The following is a 21,700-nucleotide window of genomic DNA, read 5'->3' as shown; positions in this document are numbered from 1 at the left end:
ACCCAACTGAATTTTCACTCTCACAACTGATCAGAGTCCCTCATATGTTCTCTCATGCTATGTTTGTTACTGCGGAGCTCTGTCTGGAATACTTTTCTCCTCATCTCCATACAAACACTTCTCATCCTTTAAGAGTTGGCTCCCATCACCCAACATTTCTTGAGGTCCCTTTCCCTTTATCTCAGCTACCCTTTACCCTGAGCCTAGTTAGGTGCCCCTTCTTTATACTTCCTCTGCATTTCTCTTCATCTCAGCATTTTTCACTGGGAATATTAAACACCGTTTTCTTTCTTTTTTGTTAAGATCTAATTTATTTATTTATTTGTTTGTTTGTTTGTTTGTTTATTTGAGAGAAAGCATGAAAGCATGTGATGGTGGGGGAGGGAGGACATGAGGGAGAAAGGCAAGCAGATTCCATGCTGAGCCGAAGCCCCACTCAGGGCTCAATCCCACAACCCTGAGATCACAACCCGAGCCAAAAATCAAGAGTCGGACCCTTAACTAAGCCATCCAGGTGCCCCAAACACTGCTTTCTCACTTCTTCCAATAGTCAGAAACTGATTTTGTTTGTTAATTTCTGGATTCCCTAGCTCCAGGCTTGGCAGAGGATAAGACAAAGAACAAATATTTGTTGACTGCATGGAAGATGACTATGTCCAGAGTTCCCAGGACTTATCTTTTAACCAGTAAAATACGAGATTATCTTTCGCAAATGGAAAAACTAAAGCAGGAAAGCATATATGTAGCAACAGTAACATTAGCAGAACAAAGATTTATGGGGAAAAAAAAGCTTATGTGAAATCATTCACTTGCACTAATTCATATCCTAGCTACAATCTAAAGAGCAGAACCAAGGAGAACCTCTAAATTATAACAAATAAACACTCCCCAAACACAAACATCAAGTTTCCAATTTTGTACCACAGAGGATTTAGCTTTTCTGATTTAAGGCTCAAAATCACTGAAGACAATCCTCCCCTATACACCAACTCTAGTACAACCAGGGACTGACCTAAAAACCTACTATTAGACATGACAGAGGATATCTTTCACTTTATGAAAAGCCTTATTTCTAGCTGACCATGTTGCAGTTAGCTAATATTTTTGCACAGATTTAATTAGATGGGTCCTTTTCAAATCAGAAACAAACAAAAAGATCTGACACTGCCAAGCCTTAACCACCTGGGATGACAAATTTGTTCTTAAATATCTTATACTTTATACAATACTGTGGGCCTCCCAAGTCACTAGTTCATGCTCCACCCTCATGCAAATTTAGCAATATTGTAGTGGAAGAAGAATTTACTCCAAAGACCAAAGGGCAGCTGGAAGCAGTTCTCTATGCAAAGAACCTCCCCTTCTACAGGCAGATTTTCTTCACTGCCCAACCAGTTCCTCTAATCAGAGAGAAGTGGGAAGAAAGAGATTGGGGACTTCATTACTCATTATAATTAAGGCTAATTCATAAAAGCAGAGGTAGGAAATAAAGGAGACAAATGACTTCTAGGTAGGTTAGGAATCCCTAACATAGGGGATCCCTGGGTGGCTCAGCGGTTTAGCCCCTGCCTTTGGCCCAGGACTTGATCCTGGAATCCCCCAACAAGTCCCACATTGGGCTCCCTGCATGGAGCCTGCTTCTCCCTCTGTCTGTGTCTCTCATGAATAAGTAAATAAAGTTTTTTTTTTTAAAAAGATAAAACCTTAAAAAAAAAAAGATTAGCCTTATTGTATTTGGTAAAACTAATGCTAGCTTGAGTTTATACTACCAGATTTTTCTTAAAGACATGGGCAAAGCCAAGCAGCCAGGGCAAAATAGAGTTCCTGAATTAGAGAGTCCCAATAGGAGAGAGACAGTAGACAGGGAATGCCTGCCCAAGGAAAAACAAACAAAAACAAAAGAAAGTTCACTCCATCTGGTTTCAAACCAAATAAACCCCCCAACCCTAACCGTAGCAAAGGAGAACAGCCTTCCCCCAAAACATACCACAGTATGGTTTTGATATTTATTCTCCCACAGTTATGCTGATGCTCATTTTAATCTCCAAACCAAAAGTGATGGTAGACTGTACAACTCTTGATTTCAGGGTTGTAAATTCGAGCCTCACGTTGAGTGTAGAGAGTACTTAAAATTTTTAAATTGTAGGGATCCCTGGGTAGCTCCGCGGTTTGGCGCTTGCCTTTGGCCCAGGGTGCGATCCTGGAGTCCTGGGATCGAGTCCCATGTCAGGCTCCCGGCATGGAACCTGCTTCTGCCTCTCTATCATAAATAAATCTTTTAAAAAAATTTTTTAATTGTAAAAAGAAAAGTGATAGCTTGTGATACAGCCAGCTTCTAAACAATTCCCAGTACTGTATCCTAACGCTTCCACCTAAAATGCTTCCTTTAAGGATGGAGTCGTTTCCTGGGATAATTCAATGCAAGGGTTAATTCTGGGAAGAGCTTAGGATGGAGAAAGCCTCGTAGTCGGAGCCTTGAGTCTGATTTCTGGCTTGATATTAAATAACTGGGGTTCCCTTATTCAAAGAAGTCTCATTTCTGAGTCTCACTTTCCTCATCTTCCAAATGGGACTAACAATAACTACTTTGAAGTCTGGTAAGTAGGAGCCATAGACTAAAATAGTTGGCACACCAAGAGCACGAGATGAGAGCTGGTATTACAGGAGTTTCTATTCAACACGGATGCCAGGCAGCCCGGGTGGCTCAGCGGTGCAGCGCAGCCTTCAGCCCAGGGCGCGACCCTGGAGACCCGGGATCGAGTTCCACGTCGGGCTCCCTGCATGGAGCCTGCTTCTCCCTCTGCCTGGGTCTGCCTCTTTCTCTGTGTGTCTCATGAGTAGATAAATAAAATCTTTAAAATATACACATAGATGCTGTGTGAGGCACTGTGAAGATACAAATGAATGTTTTCCTAGTTGCAATTGATAAAAATTCCTGAATGTGCTTAGTTTTCAAGATTCTTTTTTCTAGGCCACTTCTCCGTGAGGAATATAGGAGTAAACAAGTAAAAAGACTAAAATTTTGGGAGCATTTGCAGGTTTACAAAACGTGTGAGGCTCAGCCAAGAACACTCAAGTGCTGAACCGCCACCAAATACCTGGTAGAGAGAAATCGAGAGCCCAGGCAACCCAGTTAACCACCAGGGCGCCCTGGGGCCGCCTCGGGCCCTCCCTGAGGTGCCCAGGGGCTGTTTCGGGTCGGGCTGTCTTCCGGCCACCTGACTCCTCAACTCACCAGAACCGCGTGCCGGGGACGGGGCGTTCATTTGACCTCCATGCCGCTCCACGCGGCGGGCTACTGTGTCCGGTTCTGGCCTTCGAACGCTGAAGGTCACTAGATGGCCTCTTGAAGAGGGCTCCCTGTTATCCGAGTGCGGAGAGGCGCCGCTCCCCTCTCTCTCCGGCAACTCCATCGTCCTGGCGCGGCCTCGTCCTCCGCGCGCTCGCCAGGCTTCGCCAACCGCCAAGCCTCGGCTTTCCCGCCCTCAACGTCCGCACGCCGCGCGGTCGCAGGCTGCCGGCCCCGCAGCCTTCGCGAGGCTCTCTGCGGACGGCCCACCGCCGTGCTCTCATTGGCTCGCCTCATCCTTTCTCCGCCCCCAAGGCCTCTGCTTCCCCAGTGATTGGGCCTGTGCATTGTCCATCCAACCTCGCGCACCGCCCCTTTCTTACCCCGCGGCAAACGCCCTCCGCCAGGGTTTGTCTCCTACGCCGCTGGCCGCCGGTCCCCTGCCCAGAGGGGTTGAGCGCACCTCGCGGAGGCCGGCGAGCTTCGGGGGCCGGCCCTCCCCCGCTCCCACCCCACCCAGCGGGCCCGCCCCCTCACATCCTAGGCCCCGCGCTCCGCCACAGCGCTCCCCCCGGCGGCGGCGCGTCCTCCGCCCTCCCTCCCGCCGCGGCTCAGACTCCCGGGGCGCTTCGGCCGAGCGGGAGGCGCGCTGGGGGGATGCGCTCCCTCAGGGCTCTGCAGGAGGCGCTGAGCGGGGCCGGCGCTCAGTGCCGGCTGGGAGGCTGGGGCCGCCCGAGCCGGAGCCCTCTCCTTGGCGGGGGCGTCCGGCACCACCTCAGTGAGGCCGCGGCGCTGGGCAGGGAGACGCCGCACAGCCACCAGCCGCAGCGCCAGGATCAGTAAGGCTTGCGGGACCGGGGCAGGGGACGGGCTCGCTCCCACTCCCGCTGTCGTCTTGCCAGCTCCCGAGCCCCCTTACCCCGGGAGCGCATCTCCTCGCCCCTCTGTTCTCGCTCACTAGCCTGCGATGCCTTTTCCTTTAGATTTGGGGCTTTGGGTCCGCCGCGCTCGGGCGGTAAGGTGCCGTCCGCCCGGGAGGGCGCTGGGGCAGGTCGGTCCTCGGGATGGTGCCCGTCCAAGGTGCGTACCTCGCTGGGAGACGCAGGTGGGCGCGGAGTGTTGCCTAGTGCACGTGTCTGAGTGCAGGACCGAGCGCGCACGGCGCATCCTCACCCCCCCCCCCTTCCAGGTCCACGGGTGTATTTTAGGGGACGCGTGCGTATGAAACGGCCTCTTGCTTAGAGCCCCGGTGGACTTGGGTCTGCCCATCTGTATGGCGTGTCTGTGTTTCGGCTTGTCCTCGGCGTGTAATGTGTGATGCGCGTGCATTACTAGTGCGCAGGTATGTGCGTGTGTCTTTTGCTTATGTGTTGGATGCGTGCGTTGTCAGGGCTCCCAAATCTGTAGGATAGGGGTAGTTTTCCAGTTGATTGTTGAATGAAAAAAATGGGGGGGGGGAAATCATTAGATACAGATTTCCCCAAACCAGAACCAGTCAGCCCGTCATTTGTGCTGCCTGATTTAAAGGGCTCTCTTCCCTTGGGCTAATATTCTGTCCCAGAGGCTGCGCCTCTCCCCTCCACCACCCAGGAGCAGTTGGAGGCAGAGCCTCTATTCCCCCAGACGCAGAGGAGATGAGCAGGAAATTTTGTCCTTTCCAGAAGCCAACGTAGACAGTTTCCACGTAACCCCTGCTCTATTATAGCAGGAACAGAAAACGGACCATCTCCTGTGTCCTTGACATGTACTGAATCATCAGTACATGTCAGAAAGACATGCACATCATTTTTAAACTAGCCAGACAGACATGGCACCCACTGTCTCACCACTACGGAGCCCTTGTCCTGACAGATAACAGACCAGTAAGGTATGATTGACTTACTAATTTTTAGGCTATACTTGTCCATCAGCCTCTTCTTAAGGAAATACAGAACATTTTAACATTCAGGAATAGGCCCTCTTTCTCCCGTTCTACTCTCTACTCTAACTTTTCCCAAATAATCTCCATGGGAGAAATGGTGAGATAGAGCAAAGCCTTAACCTCCCTCACCCTCAAGTCTTCTGCAGGATGGAGAGCAAGTAGTATCCCTGACTCCTTCCACACACACTTCCTTATCCAGTGGAGTCAGGTGATGGACGCGTTTTGGGGAACCTTGATCCTCCTGCCTATGGCTGTCTGTGCTCTCAGGGAATTCTTGCTAGGGCCCCTCATCGGGTGGTTCCCTTAGGCAGAAGGAGTTGAAAGCACCGGCAGGGGATGGGCTCTGGGCGTGTGATACCATGATGGGGAGAGGTTCTTGTGTTTGAGGGGGGAAAGGCAGAAACGAGAAAACACCCAGTTATTCAGCTTCTTTTTTTATTTTTTAATATTTAGCTTTCTTATTTTTGATTATAAAAGAAAAATAAGAGTACCAAGAAGAAAATAAATATCCCAATATTAGAGGTAACCAGTTAATATTGTGGTATATATCCATAAATACTCTATATATGTATGTATAAAATTTAACAAAAATAGGATCATAGTATTCATATTCTTTGGTAACCTATCTTTTTCATTTATGGACAGCTTTTAGTATTGAATGTGTGTGTCATATTGTCATTTTAATAGCTGCCATTTAGCCATTTTAAGATTACACTATACAAGGTATCATAATTTAGTTAACCAGTCTTCAATTTGGTTACTGCATATTCTTGTGCACCCGTTCAATTATTTCTTAGAGTAAATTCCTAGGAAATTTTCCTTCCAGAGACATCTGTCATCAATATCTTGTATAATCTTCTAGTGATGTTTTATGTATGTGTCAGCAAACACATGTTGATATTATTTCCCGTTCTTTTTTTTTTTAAATAAAAATGGTGTCATGCTATACACATTGTTCTGCACCTTGCTTTCCTCCCCCCCCCCCCCCACCAACATTATCTTGGAGATAAATCCATAACTGGGCCAAAAGAGTATGCAGTTTTCTTAAGGCTTGTGACACCTCAGTGGTGTGGCATTATTTCCTGTCTTCCTTTAGCTGCCAGGCACAGAAGCCTGCTCTAAAGTGTTCCTACATAATTGCCTTCTTGAATTATTCCTCAGATAGCTTTTTCCTCCCTTCTATCACCACATGGATCCCGTCCTCCCTATAGGCACTAGCCTCATTGTGACAATTGGATTTCCACAGAAAAAGAAATTCCCCTCTTCTGATATTCCTCCTCGCCCTAAATACAAACATGCCTGGTCTATTCCAAGCTTCTTGAGAGACTTTTTATTTTTTAATGGATTGTTTCAATAGAGAGTATGTCCATATTCATATACATCACACTCAATAAGTAGCATATACATATTCATATCATTCAAAATTCAAAATATAAAAAAAAAATATGTAGTGGGCAGTATCCCTCCTACTCCTTTTGCCCAGCACCAGCTTCATCACCCTAGAGGAAGGTAAATCAGGCTTACAGGTTTCTTTTCATTTCTTTTCTTTCTTTTCTTTTTTTCTTTTACAGGTTTCTTATCTATCCTTCCAGAAATATTTTGTTCCTAAAGAGGCAAACATACTTTTTCCTTTTAAACATAAATAGTACCATACTATAAACATTGTTCTACAGCTTGCTTATATTAGTTAATATGACATCTTAGAGATTATTCCATATCAGTACTTAAAGAACTTTCTCATTTCGTTTTTCTTATACTGTATAATATTCCATTGCATGACTATACCATAATTTACCTAACCTGTTGATGAACACTTAGGTTGTTTTCAGTCTTACTAACAATGCAATAAATGTGAATATGTGACTTTGTGAACATATAGTCAAATTGTTGAGTCAAAGAGTCATTGTTGTTTTTTTAAGATTTTATTTATTTATTTGACAGAGAGAGTGTGCACAAGCAGGAGGGAGGGGCAGAGGGAGAGGGAGAAGCAGACTCCCTGCTGAGCAGGGAGCCCAATGCGAGGCTGGATCCCAGGACCATGGCCCCAGTTGAAGGCGATAACAACTGAGCCACCCAGGTGCCCTGGGGTCAAAGAGTTTTAAAGGGTGTTAATCTCAAATAGCTGTCATCTTTGGAACGATCTGAAAACATATCCTCTAAATCTGTTAACATATTAATAGTAGAATTAATGAAGACCAAGAAGTCTTAATTACCTGGAATTTTAAGTGCTGTAAGCCAGCAAAAGAGATACATTGGGGAAAAGGGACCTTACTAGAAATGTGACTTGGTAATTTTTTATTGAAAACCCACTGTGTGCTAGAGACTTTGCTCAATGTAATGAAGACAAGATATATAGAGGGAGAGAATAGCTATAGATAAAGGTATAGATATATAAAGATACATAAAGGGGCGCCTGGGTGGCTCAGTTGGTTAAGCAGCTAAGTGTCTGCCTTCAGCTCAGGTCATGATCCCAGGGTGCTGGGATAGAGCTCCATGTCGGATTCCCTGCTCTGCAGGGAGTCTGCTTCTCCCTCTCCCTCTGCCTGCCACGCCCTCTGCCTCTGTGCATGCTCCCTGTCTCTCTTTCTGTCAAATAAAATACATTTTTTAAAGATTTTATTTATTCACAAGAGACACACAGACAGAGGCAGAGACATTAGCAGAGAGAGAAGCAGGCTCCCTGCAGGGAGCCAGATGTGGGACTTGATCCTTGGACTCCAGGATCCCACCCTGGGCCAAAGGCAGGCACTCAACAACTGAGCCACCCAGGCGTCCCTAAATAAAATATTTTTTTAAATATATATCAAGAGGGAAGGAGTGGGAGAATGGGCAAAATGGGTAAGGGGAGTGGGAGATACACCCTTTAAAAATGTCAATTTTCTAATTTCAAATCAGAAGAATTAGAACTAGAAGTCTTTATAGCTTAAGGAAAGAAGGAAGGAAGGAAGGGAAAAAGAAAAGTAAAGAGAAATTTTTACATCTTGGGGCACCTGGCTGGCTCAGTCGGCTGGAGAGCATGCAATTCTTGATCTCCATATCGTGAGTTAGAGCCCCATACTGGGTGTAGAGATTACTTAAAAATAAAATCTTTTTTTTTTTTTTTTAAAAAGATTGACACAGAAAGAGAGAGAGCACAAATAAGCAGACCAGCAAGCAGAGGGAGAAGAAGCATCAGGGCTCTCTGCTGAGCAAGGAGCCCAGTGCAGGGCTCATTCCCAGGACTCTGGAATCATGACCTGAGCTGAAGGCAGATTCTTAACCAACTGTGAGCCACACAGGCACTCCAAAAATAAAATCTTTTAAAAAAGACATTTTTACATCTTTTTATTCTGAATTTAATCAATAACCCAAAAATATCATATCTGTTTAAATTTTGCAACGTATGTCTAATTTAGTAAAAATAATGAATGTTGATTCTGAAAACAAAACAAAACAAAACACAAAGACCTAACAGTGGAGCAAGAGAGATTCTTCTGTCAGTAAGTCAGTAAGATGGTGGGTTGTGTCATACCAGCAGCATAAACAATATTGGGAGGTTTAAGGAAGCCTTTACAGAATGAGTACATTTGATCTGGACCTTGAAGGATGAGCAGGACTGTCCCAAGTGAAGGAGAAAAAAGGTCATCCATACAGAAGTTGCATCATAGGCAAAGGCAGGAAGCCTGACAATGCCTGGCCTATTTGGGCACCTACCTATTATCTGGCATAACTGGAGTATTGGGGCATTGTGGAGAATAGGAAAGGGACGTTGGCAGATTTATTTATTTATTTATTTATTTATTTATTTATTTATTTATTTATTTGAAAGAGAGAGAATCTGTGGGGCAGGGAGGGGCTGAGGGAGAGACTTCAAACTGACTCCCCGCTGAGCACGGATCCCAACTCAAAGTTTGACTCAGGGATCCCTGGGTGGCGCAGCGGTTTGGCGCCTGCCTTTGGCCCAGGGCGCGATCCTGGAGACCCGGGATCGAATCCCACATCGGGCTCCTGGTGCGTGGAGCCTGCTTCTCCCTCTGCCTGTGTCTCTGCCTCTCTCTCTTTCTCTCTGTGTGACTATCATAAATAAATAAAAATTAAAAAAAAAAAAAAAAAAAGCTTGATTCAGGCTCTATCCTAGGATTCCACAACCCATGAGATCATGACCTGAGCCAAAACCAAGAGTCAGATGCTTAACCTACTGAACCACCCTGGCACCCCTGTTGGCAGGTTTTAAAGAACCTTGAATGCTATACCAAGAAATAAGAACTTATTTTGCAGGCACTGGAGAACTATCAAAGGTTGTTTGTTTGTTTGTTTGTTTGTTTGTTTTAAGATTATATTTATTTATTCATGAGAGAGACAGAGGCACAGACACAGGCAGAGGGAGAAGCAAGACTCTATCCCCAATCTCCAGGATCACGCCCCAAGGCCGAAGGTGCCAGTAAACTGCTGAGTCACCCGGGCTGCCCTCAAAGGTTTTTGAATAGAGAAATTATATTTGGGATCCCTGGGTGGCGCAGCGGTTTGGCGCCTGCCTTTGGCCCAGGGCGCGATCCTGGAGACCCCGGATCGAATCCCATGTCGGGCTCCCGGTGCATGGAGCCTGCTTCTCCCTCTGCCTATGTCTCTGCCTCTCTCTCTCTCTCTCTCTCTCTCTGTGACTATCATAAATAAATAAAAATTTAAAAAGAGAGAAATTATATTTGAGTTTTTGAAAGAACTGGTACATTGTGGAAGATGGGTTGGAAATCAAGGGAGTGTAGTAGCAGTTAGGGAACAGACATTATGGAGCTGATGCTAAAGAAGCATGGTTTACCGAACATTTACTTTGTGAAAGACTTTTTCACAAAATTAATTAAGCCTACTTCACCCGTGTGAAATAGGTATTACTACCCTTATTTTACAGATGAGGAAGCAAACTCAGCAATATTAAATAACCTGACTTACTATCCATATTAAGGTCACACAGCTTTTAAGTGGCAAATTCTGTTTCTTTCTACTATACCATGCTGGCACAGGGGAAGAAAAGAGGGTGGATTTCAGAAACATTATCATGGTTACCATGATGTGGGTTACCAACTGAACATGGATGTAAGATATGGGAATTTTCCAAATGATTCCACGTTTCCAGCTTGGCACCTGGGTGAGTGATACTGCTATTAACCCAAATGGGGAGCACAGGAGGAAGAGCAGAGGGACGGAGGTGAGATAACCTCAGGTTAAGACATTTTGAATAGGCAGTGCCTACAGGACATCTAGAAATGGAAGTCTAGAAAAGCTGTCTTGAAGGCTACTAGAAATAAAGATCTGAAGGTTAGGAACACAAGAAAGCGAGAGAATAAGATTTAAGACTTCCCAGCAAAGATGAGAAAGTTGGAATTATAGGGATAGATTAGATGATTCAGGCAGGAGGCCTGAGTGAGATAGAGTGAGGACACATACCTATTTATAAGGACATGTTCTTGGAGGAGGAGCAGGTAGCCATTCTCACGCTCCTATCCTCCTTCCCTATCTCTGCCCCCAAACAGTGATTCATCAGAGAGTGGCATGCTATCCCGCCTGGGTGATCTCCTCTTCTACACTATTGCTGAAGGACAGGAACGAATCCCCATCCACAAGTTCACTACTGTAAGTTCCTCTCTATCTGCTCAGAATGCTGAGCCCTCAGGACCTCTGCAAAGTGGGAAAAGGAGGGTAGGACAAATGTAGGGCAGCTAATGCATTGCTTCACGAAGGTGAAAAATAACAGATGGCAGTAGATACCTAGAATCATAAGGCAATCCCATCTCTCCTCCAGGCTGGGAAGATTAAACCCTCTGACACAAACCATATTCTTGGTTTGAAACTTTGACCCAAGGGGTTCAGAAACCAACTGCCTTGATGAAAAGGACAGGAAACCCTTATTAGCCTTCAAAGCTGTACCATGTCCCTCCTTTATTAGTCTGCAAATCCATTTGTTCTACCTGTTGTAGTAATTGGGATTGAGCTAATTGTGATCCACTGGGAAAGAATATTAGGATTGCATTGCTATCCTTCTAATTGACCTTACCAGGCTTCTTTTCCCTAAAGGCACTGAAGGCCACTGGACTGCAGACATCAGATCCCCGGCTCCGGGACTGCATGAGCCAGATGCGCCGCATGGTTCGAGAGTCCAGCAGTGGTGGCCTCTTGGACCGAGATCTCTTCCAAAAGTGAGGGCCCCGGAAACAAGAGCACCATTCTCAAAACTGTTCTGTGGACATAGACTGTAACAGCAGGGAGCTCTCGGGGATTGGATAGTTCAACCCCTCATTTTATTACTTGTGTATAACACAAGTAACATATGAATGTTCTATATTTGTAAAAATGCAAGCAATGTGGAAATACATGTTCTCCTTTCCTTGTCTCCCCAATCCCAGTCCCCTTGCCCAGAAGTAAACATTGTTAACAAATTAGTGGGTATCTTCTAGACGATGTCCTGTGCATTTACGGCATTTACGTACCAGTAAGAATATATTTAAATATACTTATATGATTTAGGATTTTTAAAATATAAAGGTGACCCACTATACATATTATTTGGGTTTTTTTTCTCATATCCCAAGGCACTGTGTCTTGGGCTATCTTTCCACATCATTACAACCCCTCATTTTAGGAGCAAAAGAAACCTAAGACCCAGAAAGATAAAGTGATATGCCAAAGGTCATACAGCTGTTGGTCCCAAACCTAATGACCACTCACACCTTCCTTATTCCCAACTTCCATGGCTCCAGAGTGAGTGACAGCTGCATCTCTCCAGCCCCCTAACCCAATCGTGTCTGGGATCCAGGTGTGTGAGCAGCAACATTGTGCTCCTGACCCAGGCATTCCGAAAGAAGTTTGTCATTCCTGATTTTGAGGAGTTCACGAGCCATGTGGATCGCATCTTTGAGGATGCCAAAGAGCTCACTGGAGGCAAAGTGAGGGCCAGGGGACTAAGGGAGGGGCAAGGGTTCTGGGCCAGATATACCTTGCTTCTTGGAAATTTCCTGGGGCTGGGAATCCATGGTTGAGAGATGAGAAGCAGAACCTTTAAAAATAGGGACAACGGCTTTATGTATTTCTATACATGTGATTTCTAGAGCAGATGAGGGAATCCAACCCCAATTTATGGGGACAATTGGCATAAAGGATTAGATAGAACTTTGAAAAAGACCTATAGAATAATTAAGCCTAAGAACCAATAAGGGAAGCTGACCCCAGAGTTCTCCTGTTTTTACCTTCCATAGGCTTTACTGCCATCTCTATAGGAATAGGGCTACAGGAAGATAAGCCCTTCTTGGACTTAAGACTTGGGTGTCCCTGGGAACAACAGGCAGGAGGGAACCCATTGGCCTGAAGAAGACAGAATTTTCACTTTTATCTAGAAGATTCTCTTGACCCTGAACTTCAGCAGCTCTGTTTCCCCTCTCTATATCCATATTTCTGTTCTGTTTTCTCTCCCCACTCATGCCCAGGTGGCGGCTTATATCCCTCAGCTGGCCAAGTCCAATCCAGACCTGTGGGGCGTCTCCTTGTGCACTGTGGATGGTCAACGGTGAGATGCTGGGTGAGAGGGAGTGGGGAGGTAGGGCGCAGGTGCAGAATGTAGGCTGGACCCCTTTCATGGCCCCTGTCTGCCTCCAGGCACTCCGTGGGCCACACAAAGATTCCCTTCTGCCTGCAGTCCTGTGTGAAGCCCCTCACCTATGCTATCTCCATAAGCACCCTAGGGACTGAGTACGTGCACAAGTTTGTGGGCAAGGAGCCCAGTGGCCTACGCTACAACAAGCTGTCCCTCAATGAGGAAGGTGAGTACTACCACGGCTCAGACCAGACTCCTAGATGTCCCCCCTTCTTATTCCCACCCATCCCTGAAGCCTTGTTCGTTTCTCTAACCCTCCTGATTAGCTCTGTCATTTCATCCTCCCCAGCAAAGAAATTTTTCTTGTCTAGCCTGCAGAGTGGGAAGGCTGTAAAGGAGGCTTTCTCAGCAGCTAATAAGACTCTGGGTGGTTTGTATTTCCCCAGGAATCCCCCATAACCCCATGGTCAATGCTGGTGCCATTGTCGTGAGCTCCCTGATCAAGGTCAGTGCCATCCTAGCTTTCTGGAAGGTACTATTCTCTAAACCCCCCTGTTCCTATGTTCCTCCTATCTGCCCAGCTCTCCAGGGAGATTGCTGGGGCTCTGATCCCTCTGTCCTCAGGAGGCAGTGAGGGCACACCAAGGACCCACATATGTTGAAGATGTTAGTAAAAGGAACTGCACCTCTGCCCCCACCCATGAGTCTGGAGCCCAGAGCTTCCTGGCCCTTAGAGAAGTGAGCAGGTCTTGACCCCTGCCTAGGACCAAGGGCCAAATGCCAGATACAGGGGGAGGACAGCACTATTGGGCACTGATTGGCTATTTCTGGGTGAGGGACGCAAAAAGAAGGGTGAATGGCCAGGCCAGGGCAGCTATTCACGTCACCTGAAACTGTGAGTTGGCCTTGAGCAAGGGTATCAGGCTGGCCTGTCAGCTGTAGGTCTCCCAGGGCTTGAGCAAGAACCTGAGAACAGTGTGGGCAGCAACACTCCAAAGCCAATCACAACCCCTCCTGAGGAAGGTGGTGTTAGGAACCCTCCCCTCAGGGACTCAGGTGTCAGAGTCCCTATGGTGTTGACACTATAGTTGACATGTGCAGGAAGCAATGGGATGTGGTGGGGGTGGGGTGAGAGACCAGGCTCAGGTTCTACCCTTACCCTGGGATAGCTCTATCTACAACTCTGTAGCCAGCACCTGTCTCATTCCATTCCCATCTAAGCAGGCCTTAATGGACCCCGCTCTCGGCTAAAATCTTCAGCTTTATCTCAGTTATCAATATAATTGGTATAACTGAATATTATATGCAACACATCTCTCATCCCATTCCTGTCACTCCAGTTGGAGATGGCTATGGGAGTCAGGGATAGGATAAAGGATGGCTCCAGGCTGGGCTGTAAGGGTTGAAGATGGGGATCAGGAATAGGAGTGGGGCTTTGGGACAGGACTGGAATCAGGAGAATGGAAGTGAGAGTCAGGGATGAGGGCTGGGATTGAGAATGGAATTGGAAGTGAGACTCAGATGGGTGAGACTCAGGGATGGGATGAAGTTATCTGTACTCATTACCTGATAATAAAATCTAAATGATTTGGGTTTTTTTTTAAGATTTATTTATTTATTATTTATTTATTTATTTATTTATTATTTATTTATTTCATGAGAGACACAGAGACAGGCAGAGACACAGGCAGAGGGAGAAGCAGGCTCCACACAGGGAGCCCCATGGGTGACGTCCCAGGACCTCAGGATTACCACCTGAGCCAAAAGCAACTGCCCAACTGCTGAGCCACCTAGGCATCCCTGATTTGATTTTTAAGATCACTAGATATGCAGGTGTACAAAAAAAATCTCAGTTGTTTAAAAAAAAAGATACGGTAAATGTAAAATATTCCCAGTAGCAAAACCAGTGTAAAACATTAAGCTGCACTAGGTGTTCCTGACATTGCCCTGTCATCATTTTAGGCTTGGAATGCTGATCTCAATCTCTTTCTTTCCCTCTTTCCAGATGGACTGTAACAAAGCAGAGAAGTTTGATTTTGTAAGTTCCCTTGCTACTCAGCCCCTGGCTGCTTTTCTCCATAGCATGTTGTCCCCTCCAGCTGCCCCAGTGCCTGGCTCTAACCCCACTTTGATAGTGCACCAGGCCATGCTGGAAGTCTTATTTCCAGAGATGTGGGAATCTGTGGCCTCAGAGGGGAAAGTCTCGAGAGTTCCTGCTGCGATAAGAACCTAGGAGTTCAGGAGGGTTAGTCAGGCTAGTATGTGTTTACTAGGGGTCCTCACCCACATGATGCCTTTCATGCTCTTTTTCTTTTTTTTTTTTTTTTTTTGAAGATTTTATTTATTCATGAGAGAGGCAGAGACATAAGCAGAGGGAGAAGCAGGCTCCCCACAGGGAGCCCAATGCGGGACTCCATCCCAGGACCCTGGGGTCACGCCCTGAGCCGAAGGCAGACCCTCAACCACTGAGCCACCCAGGCGTCCCTCCCTTTTTCTCTTTTAGGTGTTACAGTATCTGAACAAAATGGCTGGGAACGAATACATAGGTTTCAGCAATGCCACGTAAGGCCCTGTTCACAGTATTGGCTGACTACATTGTGGGATGTGTGCACGTACGATGGAGGAGGGGGATGATGGGATCTGGAGAGGAAGAAATCCAGGGGAATTTTGGCCACCTGGATTCCTCTGAGCCCATTCATTGACATTTGTTTACTTTGCAAAAGAATTAGTTCCATTTCTACTTAGTACTTAGAGAGGCGGTGTGAGGGTTTATTCCTCAGCCCTTTCTTGCCAAGCCTCTCAAAGCCAAGAACTTCATCACTTTTCCCAGACTAGATGACTAGACAGTTTGGGGGTTGGTTTCTTTTTTTACATTTTACAATAAAGCTATGCCGAGTGCTTGCTCAGGGTCAGAAGTTCCCTCTGGTATTCCTGTGAGGATTTATACAGGATTCAGTTTGACATGTGTGATCTAGTTCTCTCTCTCGGGGAAGGTATTTTCCCCCCTTCTTCTTAAACCCACCCCTCAAACGTCAAGTACTAAATTGGGTGTTTGCTTCAGATTCCAGTCAGAGAAGGAAACAGGGGATCGGAATTATGCCATCGGCTATTATCTAAAGGAAAAGAAGGTAACTGGGAGGAGCCGGTAGAGAAAGTCCCTGGGAATTCTGCAGCTGGTGGAAGGGCACATGGGGTTGTGGACTCGGGTGGACACCTTGGCAGTGTGCCAGGGTATGCTGATGGCAGAAGAGAAATGCTCTCCCTTCTTCTTCCTTGCAGTGCTTTCCTAAGGGGGTGGACATGATGGCTGCTCTTGATCTCTATTTCCAGGTGAGCAAACACTGCTGTCCTGCTCGGGGCCGGGGGAACGGACACACTGCCATCCTTGCTCTGACCCACAAGAGGGATACTCCTCTCTAGTGGTTCGTGTCCTGCAGAAACACCAGGGGAGCCTTTTGAAAGATCAGGATGCCAAGAACATTGTTCTGCACGCAAGAACACAGCGTTCAGAGCCACACAGCATCCTCACCTCCACCTTGTCCCTGTAGCTGTGCTCTGTGGAGGTGACCTGTGAGTCGGGCAGCGTCATGGCAGCCACCCTGGCCAACGGCGGGATCTGCCCCATCACGGGGGAGAGCGTCCTGAGTGCTGAAGCAGTGCGCAACACCCTCAGCCTCATGCACTCCTGTGGCATGTATGACTTCTCGGGCCAGTTTGCCTTCCACGTGAGTGCCTCTGACCCTGCCATCCATTTGCCACCCGCTCCAAGCCAAGGAGTGAGGACATGGAGTCCCTGAAGGTGGAAGCTGGCAGCTTGTTCCCACCTCTCCTTCACTAACTTCTAGCCTGGCAATTAGGCTGAGAATCCTTAGGGGAGTTTGTCAAATACCCTGAGTCCCTCAAACACATGAATACATAATGGTGCAGCTTCTGAACCCTTCTCTGCCCCCATCGTGTACCTGGCCGCTTCTCCTCCAGGTCTGTTTAGATGTCACTTCCTCAGTGACTTTGCTGACCATCCTGCCTCCTACTAGGACCCCCCTCCCACTTCATCCTCCATCAGAGCACCCTACTTCTTTTTTCCTGTGTTTTCTCATAAGCCATGATTCTTTTTGTCTTTTGGTCATCTATCTTCTGTCACCAGAAGTCCAGTGAGACTGTCCTAGTTGTAGAGCAGCATCAGACATAGCACAGACACTCAAGTATTTCCTTACTGAAGCCATGAATTTAAGGGGGATAGGGCAGGAGAGGAGTAAGAAGCTAATTAACAAGCCAAGAGGTTGAGATGGATGTGACTTTACCTATGCACTCATCTGGGATAGACCAATTTAATAATCCAGAACTTGAGGGTACCTCTAGCTCATCCTCAGTTTCAACTTCATCCCCAAGGTGGGCCTGCCGGCCAAGTCAGCTGTGTCAGGAGCCATCCTCCTAGTGGTACCCAATGTCATGGGAATGATGTGTCTGTCACCTCCACTGGACAAGCTAGGGAACAGCCATAGGGGCATCAGCTTCTGCCAGGTGAGCTACTTTGCATGTAAGACTTAATGTTTTTGAATGAGTAAATGAAATAATTTTGAGCTCCTACTAAGTGCGGGGAGTAAGTAAACAATCTCTTTGGCTTACAACTCTAGAAGCTGGTATCTCTTTTCAATTTCCACAACTACGACAACCTGAGGCACTGTGCTCGGAAGTTAGACCCACGGCGTGAAGGGGGAGAAGTTCGGGTAAGGAAAACCCCAGATGGCTTGTAAGAATATTTCAGAATAGAACATTCCATAATGCTTTAGCAGTACCCTTGGCTAAGCATCTTTGGAGAAGGGTCACAGGGCAAAGCTGGGCATGGGTGAGCGCAGAGTCACAATCTCAGGTGGGTATTTGTTTTCTAGAACAAGACTGTGGTGAACCTGTTATTTGCTGCCTATAGTGGAGATGTCTCAGCTCTTCGAAGGTACCAAATAAACAATGAAAATAGTCCTGGTCAGAGATCTCATTATGAGTCAACACAGCAAAATAGTTAAGTGCTTCAGCTTTAGAGCCAGATAGATTGGATAGACTGCATTTAAATGAGATTATTTTAAGTACAGTGACTGCCATGTGATAAGAATTTAAATAATGGCAGGTGGCCACTGCTATGATTAACTTCGGTGTTAAGAGCAGAGTCCTAGGAGGTAAGGACTCTGCTTCAAATAGATCACCAACATCAACAAACACGTACTGGGCACCTACCACGAATAGGCAGTGATGTTTCTGGAAGCATCCCACCCCTGTCTGATTTGGAAGTCTCATCTGGGTATAGAACATGATCATGCAGGGTCTACACATCTTAGCAAGCTGTTTTATTTTTCTGGAACCCATCCATTCTAACCCCACCTCAGAAAAGACAGTAGTGATTCTAGGCTGATCTAGGTAACTCCAAATGCTTTCCACTACCCTCAGGTTTGCCTTGTCAGCCATGGACATGGAACAGAAAGACTATGATTCCCGCACAGCCCTGCATGTTGCTGCGGCTGAAGGTATCTGAAGGTTAAATAAAAGGGGAAGCAGATCTTAACTTTTTCTTTTGTTTTTTAAATAGTTTATTTTTATTTTTTAAGTAAACTCTACTCCCAACGTGGGGTTTGAACTCCCAACCCTGAGTTGTGTGCACAAGAGTCACATGCTCTACTTACTATGCTAGCCAAGTGCCCCCAAGACCATTTCCTTTCTACCAAGAGTACTCCCTATCATATATGCCCTTAAGGTTACAGGGGCAGCAACTAGTTTTGTCCAGATGCCCTGCGGTTTGCAGGCCAACTATGGTTGGGTGCTGCAGGGAACAAAATGAAGAGGCCTTTCCACCTTCCCTCTTCGTTTAGACTCCAGCTGCTGACGTCTGTACTAATGTTAACACCAAAAGGTTGAGAATCTGCACTATCTCATTTTTCTTTGGTCCATATTCCTAGGACACATTGAAGTTGTTAAATTCCTGATTGAAGCTTGCAAAGTGAATCCTTTTGTCAAGGACAGGTGAGTAAGATTAAGCTAAAAGGGGGGCAGGGGCTAGGCAACAGCTTCTCTACCGCTGCCCTCCAGCCACCATAGTCTTAGATGTAACCAGGGCACCGTTGGTGTCTTCTTTGCCTGATCATGGTCTTTGTTCCTTTTAGGTGGGGCAACGTTCCCTTGGATGATGCTGTGCAGTTCAACCACCTGGAGGTTGTGAAACTGCTGCAGGATTACCAGGACTCCTACACACCATCTGAGACTCAGGCCGAGGCAGCGGCTGAGGCCCTGTCCAAAGAAAACTTAGAGAGCATGGTGTGAGCATGGGACATGCACACAGTCCCTGCTCAGAAAAAGCACGAGCTGGCCACACCCTCAATCCATAACCACCAAACATGCTATGGAGAGCCACCTTGCTTCAGTGGGGACCAAAACTTAGGCCACTGCTTCCTGTGAGAGTGAAAATACCCCATTCCCTTGACAGAGCATAGAGAAGTGCCTTGGTGGACACATGCAGTAGAGCAATCCACGGAGACTATGAGCTGCTTCCAGGTACACCCTAATGGTTGGGCCCACTTAAAATCATCCCAGGTCTTCACCCAGGTCCCCTCTCCCTCTCCCTAAAGAAACCATCATGGGAGACACAGAAATACTCCGGTAAAGAGGTCTTAGCTACCATGCATAGGTGTATATCCACAGAAGAAGTGGGACAGCTATGTTCCAGGCTTTAAGAGCCTGGACAGGTCTGCCCTCCTTGGCTGGGAAGTACTGCTGCTACTGCTAATTTTATAGACAGAGAAAGTATTTTGTGCTCAAATAAACTTTAATTACACAAATTATTTTTGTTAAATCCCATCCTTCTCTCTCTTCTAGAGGCATCCAGCTGCATCACTATCATAAAGGTAGAGTAAGAGGGAACCACAGAGCCCAAACAATACATATTTCACATACTCACCCCACCACGTTTTCCTCAACCCCAACTACTGCTGTAGGCTAACTGTATTCTGCTGCCAGAGATCAGGTTGCAGGGGTGGGCTGATGCTTGGAGGTTTGGGACTGAGCAGGCCCAAAAATGAATTGTGCAAGACCTCAGGCATCTCTCCTCCCTCTGGAAGTTCCAACTGCAGCAAAAGTACCTTGTCTCCTTTGGTCGTGGTTGTAACTGACCCAGTGATTATACCAGATGTCAGAGGTGTGCAGATTAAGGCAGACGGACTGTGGGTGGTGACAGCTGCAGCTGTGTGGGGCTGAGAGTCTGGCACTGAGGTACTGGGGAAGGAGGGCTCGGTTTCAGCCACCATAAAGCACTTTATGAGGGAGGCAGAGCCCAGACTGCATATACGCTGTAAAGGGGCAAGTCACTGACTGCACCACTCTTCCAGCCAGAGGTAGAAAGGATTTACTCGAGAGATCCTGTAGAGCCCCAAGGAAAAGGGGGAAAAAAAAAATCACATGTGGGCAAAGGGAGGCAGAGGGTATCACATGGTGAATACATTCAAACAAGTTGAAAGCTAAGACCCCAGGACTAAACTGCAGTCTGAGACAGGTCTGGGCACAGGGAGGCAGAGGGACTGAAGGAAGCCAGCCAGGCAAGGTACACTCATGATAGCTTAGGAAACTGGCAGTGGCTTGGGGGAGGGGAAAGGTGGCTGTATGCCTAGCTTTCTCAGGGTATGGGAGAAGAAAACGACTAGGATATTGCACAGAGGACCCAACACTGAATTTTGAGAGTTAGAGATTGCTTGGTGGCAAAATTAAAAGGATTCAGACACTTTCAGAGGAGATTGGCCAAGAGCATAATTAGGGACTACAGTGAGGGACATGCTAGAGGCCTTCAGGCACCTCGAGCCCTGAGTGGGTCAGCAGCTCTCCATCCCAAAGGGCGAAGGCAGGTACCACTGGACCTCGGAAATCGGTCTGTATGGTGTGGACCACAGCGACCCCACTCACGTCCACCAGGCTCAGCTTCTGGGCCTCATACTCCAGCAGCAGCCCCACCTTCTCTGGCTGCCCGATGCCCTCAATGGGGGCTTTTTCGTTGGCCAACATGGTGTGCCACTTGCGCTGAGCATAAGCGAACACCCAGGAACGCTCATCAACACCGATGCAACTATCCCGGGACATGTCCACGTCTGCCACTCCTATCCGGAACTGGTGGGAGCGTTTCACCGTCACCTCCCAGTAGTGTCTGCCACTGGTGACCGCCTTGTCTGCCAGCACCACGGCCCACTCCCGGAAGCGCTCCACATTCAGGGCCACCTTGGTGGGCTCCAATCCCACTATGCCGTATTTGACGCCCGTGTCACCTTTGAAGAGGGCCAGGCTGCTGTGGGCGGTTTTTTCTTCCAGTTTGAAACTGATGCCTGCGAGCAGAGCAAAGAGACTGGATGATGACGGGGGTAGAACCCTAGGCCTAGGGATACGTGCATAGGACGATCCGAGGCCGCGGTCGGGGAGCTCACGAGTACACAGGAAAGCGTCAGGACGTCAGCGGGCAAGAGCGGGGCCCGTTAATATGGGCCTCGGGCTCGGGGAAGCCTCGGGGTAAACAGCCCGTGTCCCATGTTTGGACTCTCAAGACCAACGCAGATCGGGAGGGGAATGACCCAAAAGGGCTCCCGGGAATGCGGAAACCATTTGGGAGGTAAAGGAGTGAGAGAAGATAGTTTTACCTCTGCGGGCTTCGGCGGCAGCAAGCCCCAAGCGTTCGGCTCCCCGGCGGCACAGGCACAACAAACGTGCAAAGGGCAGCGCCATCTTGCGCCAGGGCTGAACAGGGCACGTCCCGGGCCGCACACGCCGCCATCTGCCCGCCTGCCCCCTTCCGACGTGGTGCGCGACAGGCCGCCGCGCGGCGTGATGACGTAGGGGCCCCCCCGCCCAGGTCGGGGCGGCCATCTTGGCGCGTTCTGCGCAGGTGCGTCGGGGCTGGGCACGGTTTGTTTGC

The 21,700-nt window shown here is 47.5% G+C and overlaps 3 protein-coding genes across 11 annotated transcripts in view; 1 reads left to right on the top strand and 2 right to left on the bottom strand.

Moving 5' to 3' along the window:
• Positions 1 to 3,496, bottom strand: part of RBMS2 (RNA binding motif single stranded interacting protein 2) — a 91,913-nt gene extending 88,417 nt beyond the window's left edge. For all 3 annotated transcript variants that reach the window (XM_038549701.1, XM_038549710.1, XM_038549708.1), the window contains exon 1: positions 3,233 to 3,496. The gene's annotated coding sequence lies outside the window, so the exon portion shown is untranslated. The remainder of the gene's footprint in view (positions 1 to 3,232) is intronic.
• A 432-nt stretch (positions 3,497 to 3,928) lies between these two features.
• GLS2 (glutaminase 2) lies at positions 3,929 to 19,592 on the top strand. Of its 7 annotated transcripts, XM_038549699.1 has the most exons (19): positions 3,995 to 4,125; positions 4,270 to 4,366; positions 10,715 to 10,814; positions 11,256 to 11,377; positions 11,995 to 12,124; positions 12,662 to 12,741; positions 12,831 to 12,994; positions 13,215 to 13,273; positions 14,774 to 14,806; positions 15,272 to 15,330; positions 15,830 to 15,896; positions 16,048 to 16,098; positions 16,317 to 16,493; positions 17,158 to 17,289; positions 17,403 to 17,495; positions 17,658 to 17,719; positions 18,208 to 18,284; positions 18,714 to 18,777; positions 18,918 to 19,074. In XM_038549699.1, exons 3-19 carry the CDS (start codon positions 10,734 to 10,736, stop codon positions 19,072 to 19,074), a joined length of 1,608 nt encoding a protein of 535 aa, XP_038405627.1. In that variant the 5' UTR covers positions 3,995 to 4,125; positions 4,270 to 4,366; positions 10,715 to 10,733. The 7 variants fall into 7 exon arrangements, with proteins under 7 accessions (XP_038405625.1, XP_038405622.1, XP_038405621.1 ...); XM_038549697.1 differs by lacking the exon at positions 4,270 to 4,366 and having other exon boundaries at positions 3,929 to 4,125; positions 17,658 to 17,784; positions 18,918 to 19,592; XM_038549693.1 differs by lacking the exon at positions 4,270 to 4,366 and having other exon boundaries at positions 3,944 to 4,125; positions 18,918 to 19,592.
• On the bottom strand, positions 19,556 to 21,607 carry SPRYD4 (SPRY domain containing 4). Its single transcript, XM_038549712.1, has 2 exons — positions 21,426 to 21,607; positions 19,556 to 21,116 (listed from the first exon to the last, which is right to left on the bottom strand). Exons 1-2 carry the CDS (start codon positions 21,508 to 21,510, stop codon positions 20,578 to 20,580), a joined length of 624 nt encoding a protein of 207 aa, XP_038405640.1. The 5' UTR covers positions 21,511 to 21,607; the 3' UTR covers positions 19,556 to 20,577.
• Between the last annotated feature and the right edge of the window lie 93 nt (positions 21,608 to 21,700).

The sequence above is a fragment of the Canis lupus genome, chromosome 10 (assembly GCF_011100685.1).
Source record: "Canis lupus familiaris isolate Mischka breed German Shepherd chromosome 10, alternate assembly UU_Cfam_GSD_1.0, whole genome shotgun sequence".
Taxonomy (NCBI): Eukaryota; Metazoa; Chordata; class Mammalia; order Carnivora; family Canidae; genus Canis; species Canis lupus.
The sequence above is the reverse complement of the archived record's forward strand: the minus strand, read 5'-3'. Positions and strand labels throughout refer to the sequence as shown.

What these genes read in the sequence shown, in the direction of transcription:
- SPRYD4 (XM_038549712.1), bottom strand. Translation starts at nt 21,510, where the DNA reads ATGGCGCTGCCCTTTGCACGTTTGTTGTGCCTGTGCCGCCGGGGAGCC. An exon ending in TGCCGCCGAAGCCCGCAGAG is followed by an intron (nt 21,117 to 21,425) that starts GTAAAACTATCT and finishes CTCTGCTCGCAG; the next exon opens with GCATCAGTTTCAAACTGGAA.
- GLS2 (XM_038549693.1), top strand. Translation starts at nt 3,944, where the DNA reads ATGCGCTCCCTCAGGGCTCTGCAGGAGGCGCTGAGCGGGGCCGGCGCT. An exon ending in CAGCCGCAGCGCCAGGATCA is followed by an intron (nt 4,126 to 10,714) that starts GTAAGGCTTGCG and finishes GCCCCCAAACAG; the next exon opens with TGATTCATCAGAGAGTGGCA. An exon ending in CTCTTGATCTCTATTTCCAG is followed by an intron (nt 16,099 to 16,316) that starts GTGAGCAAACAC and finishes TTGTCCCTGTAG; the next exon opens with CTGTGCTCTGTGGAGGTGAC.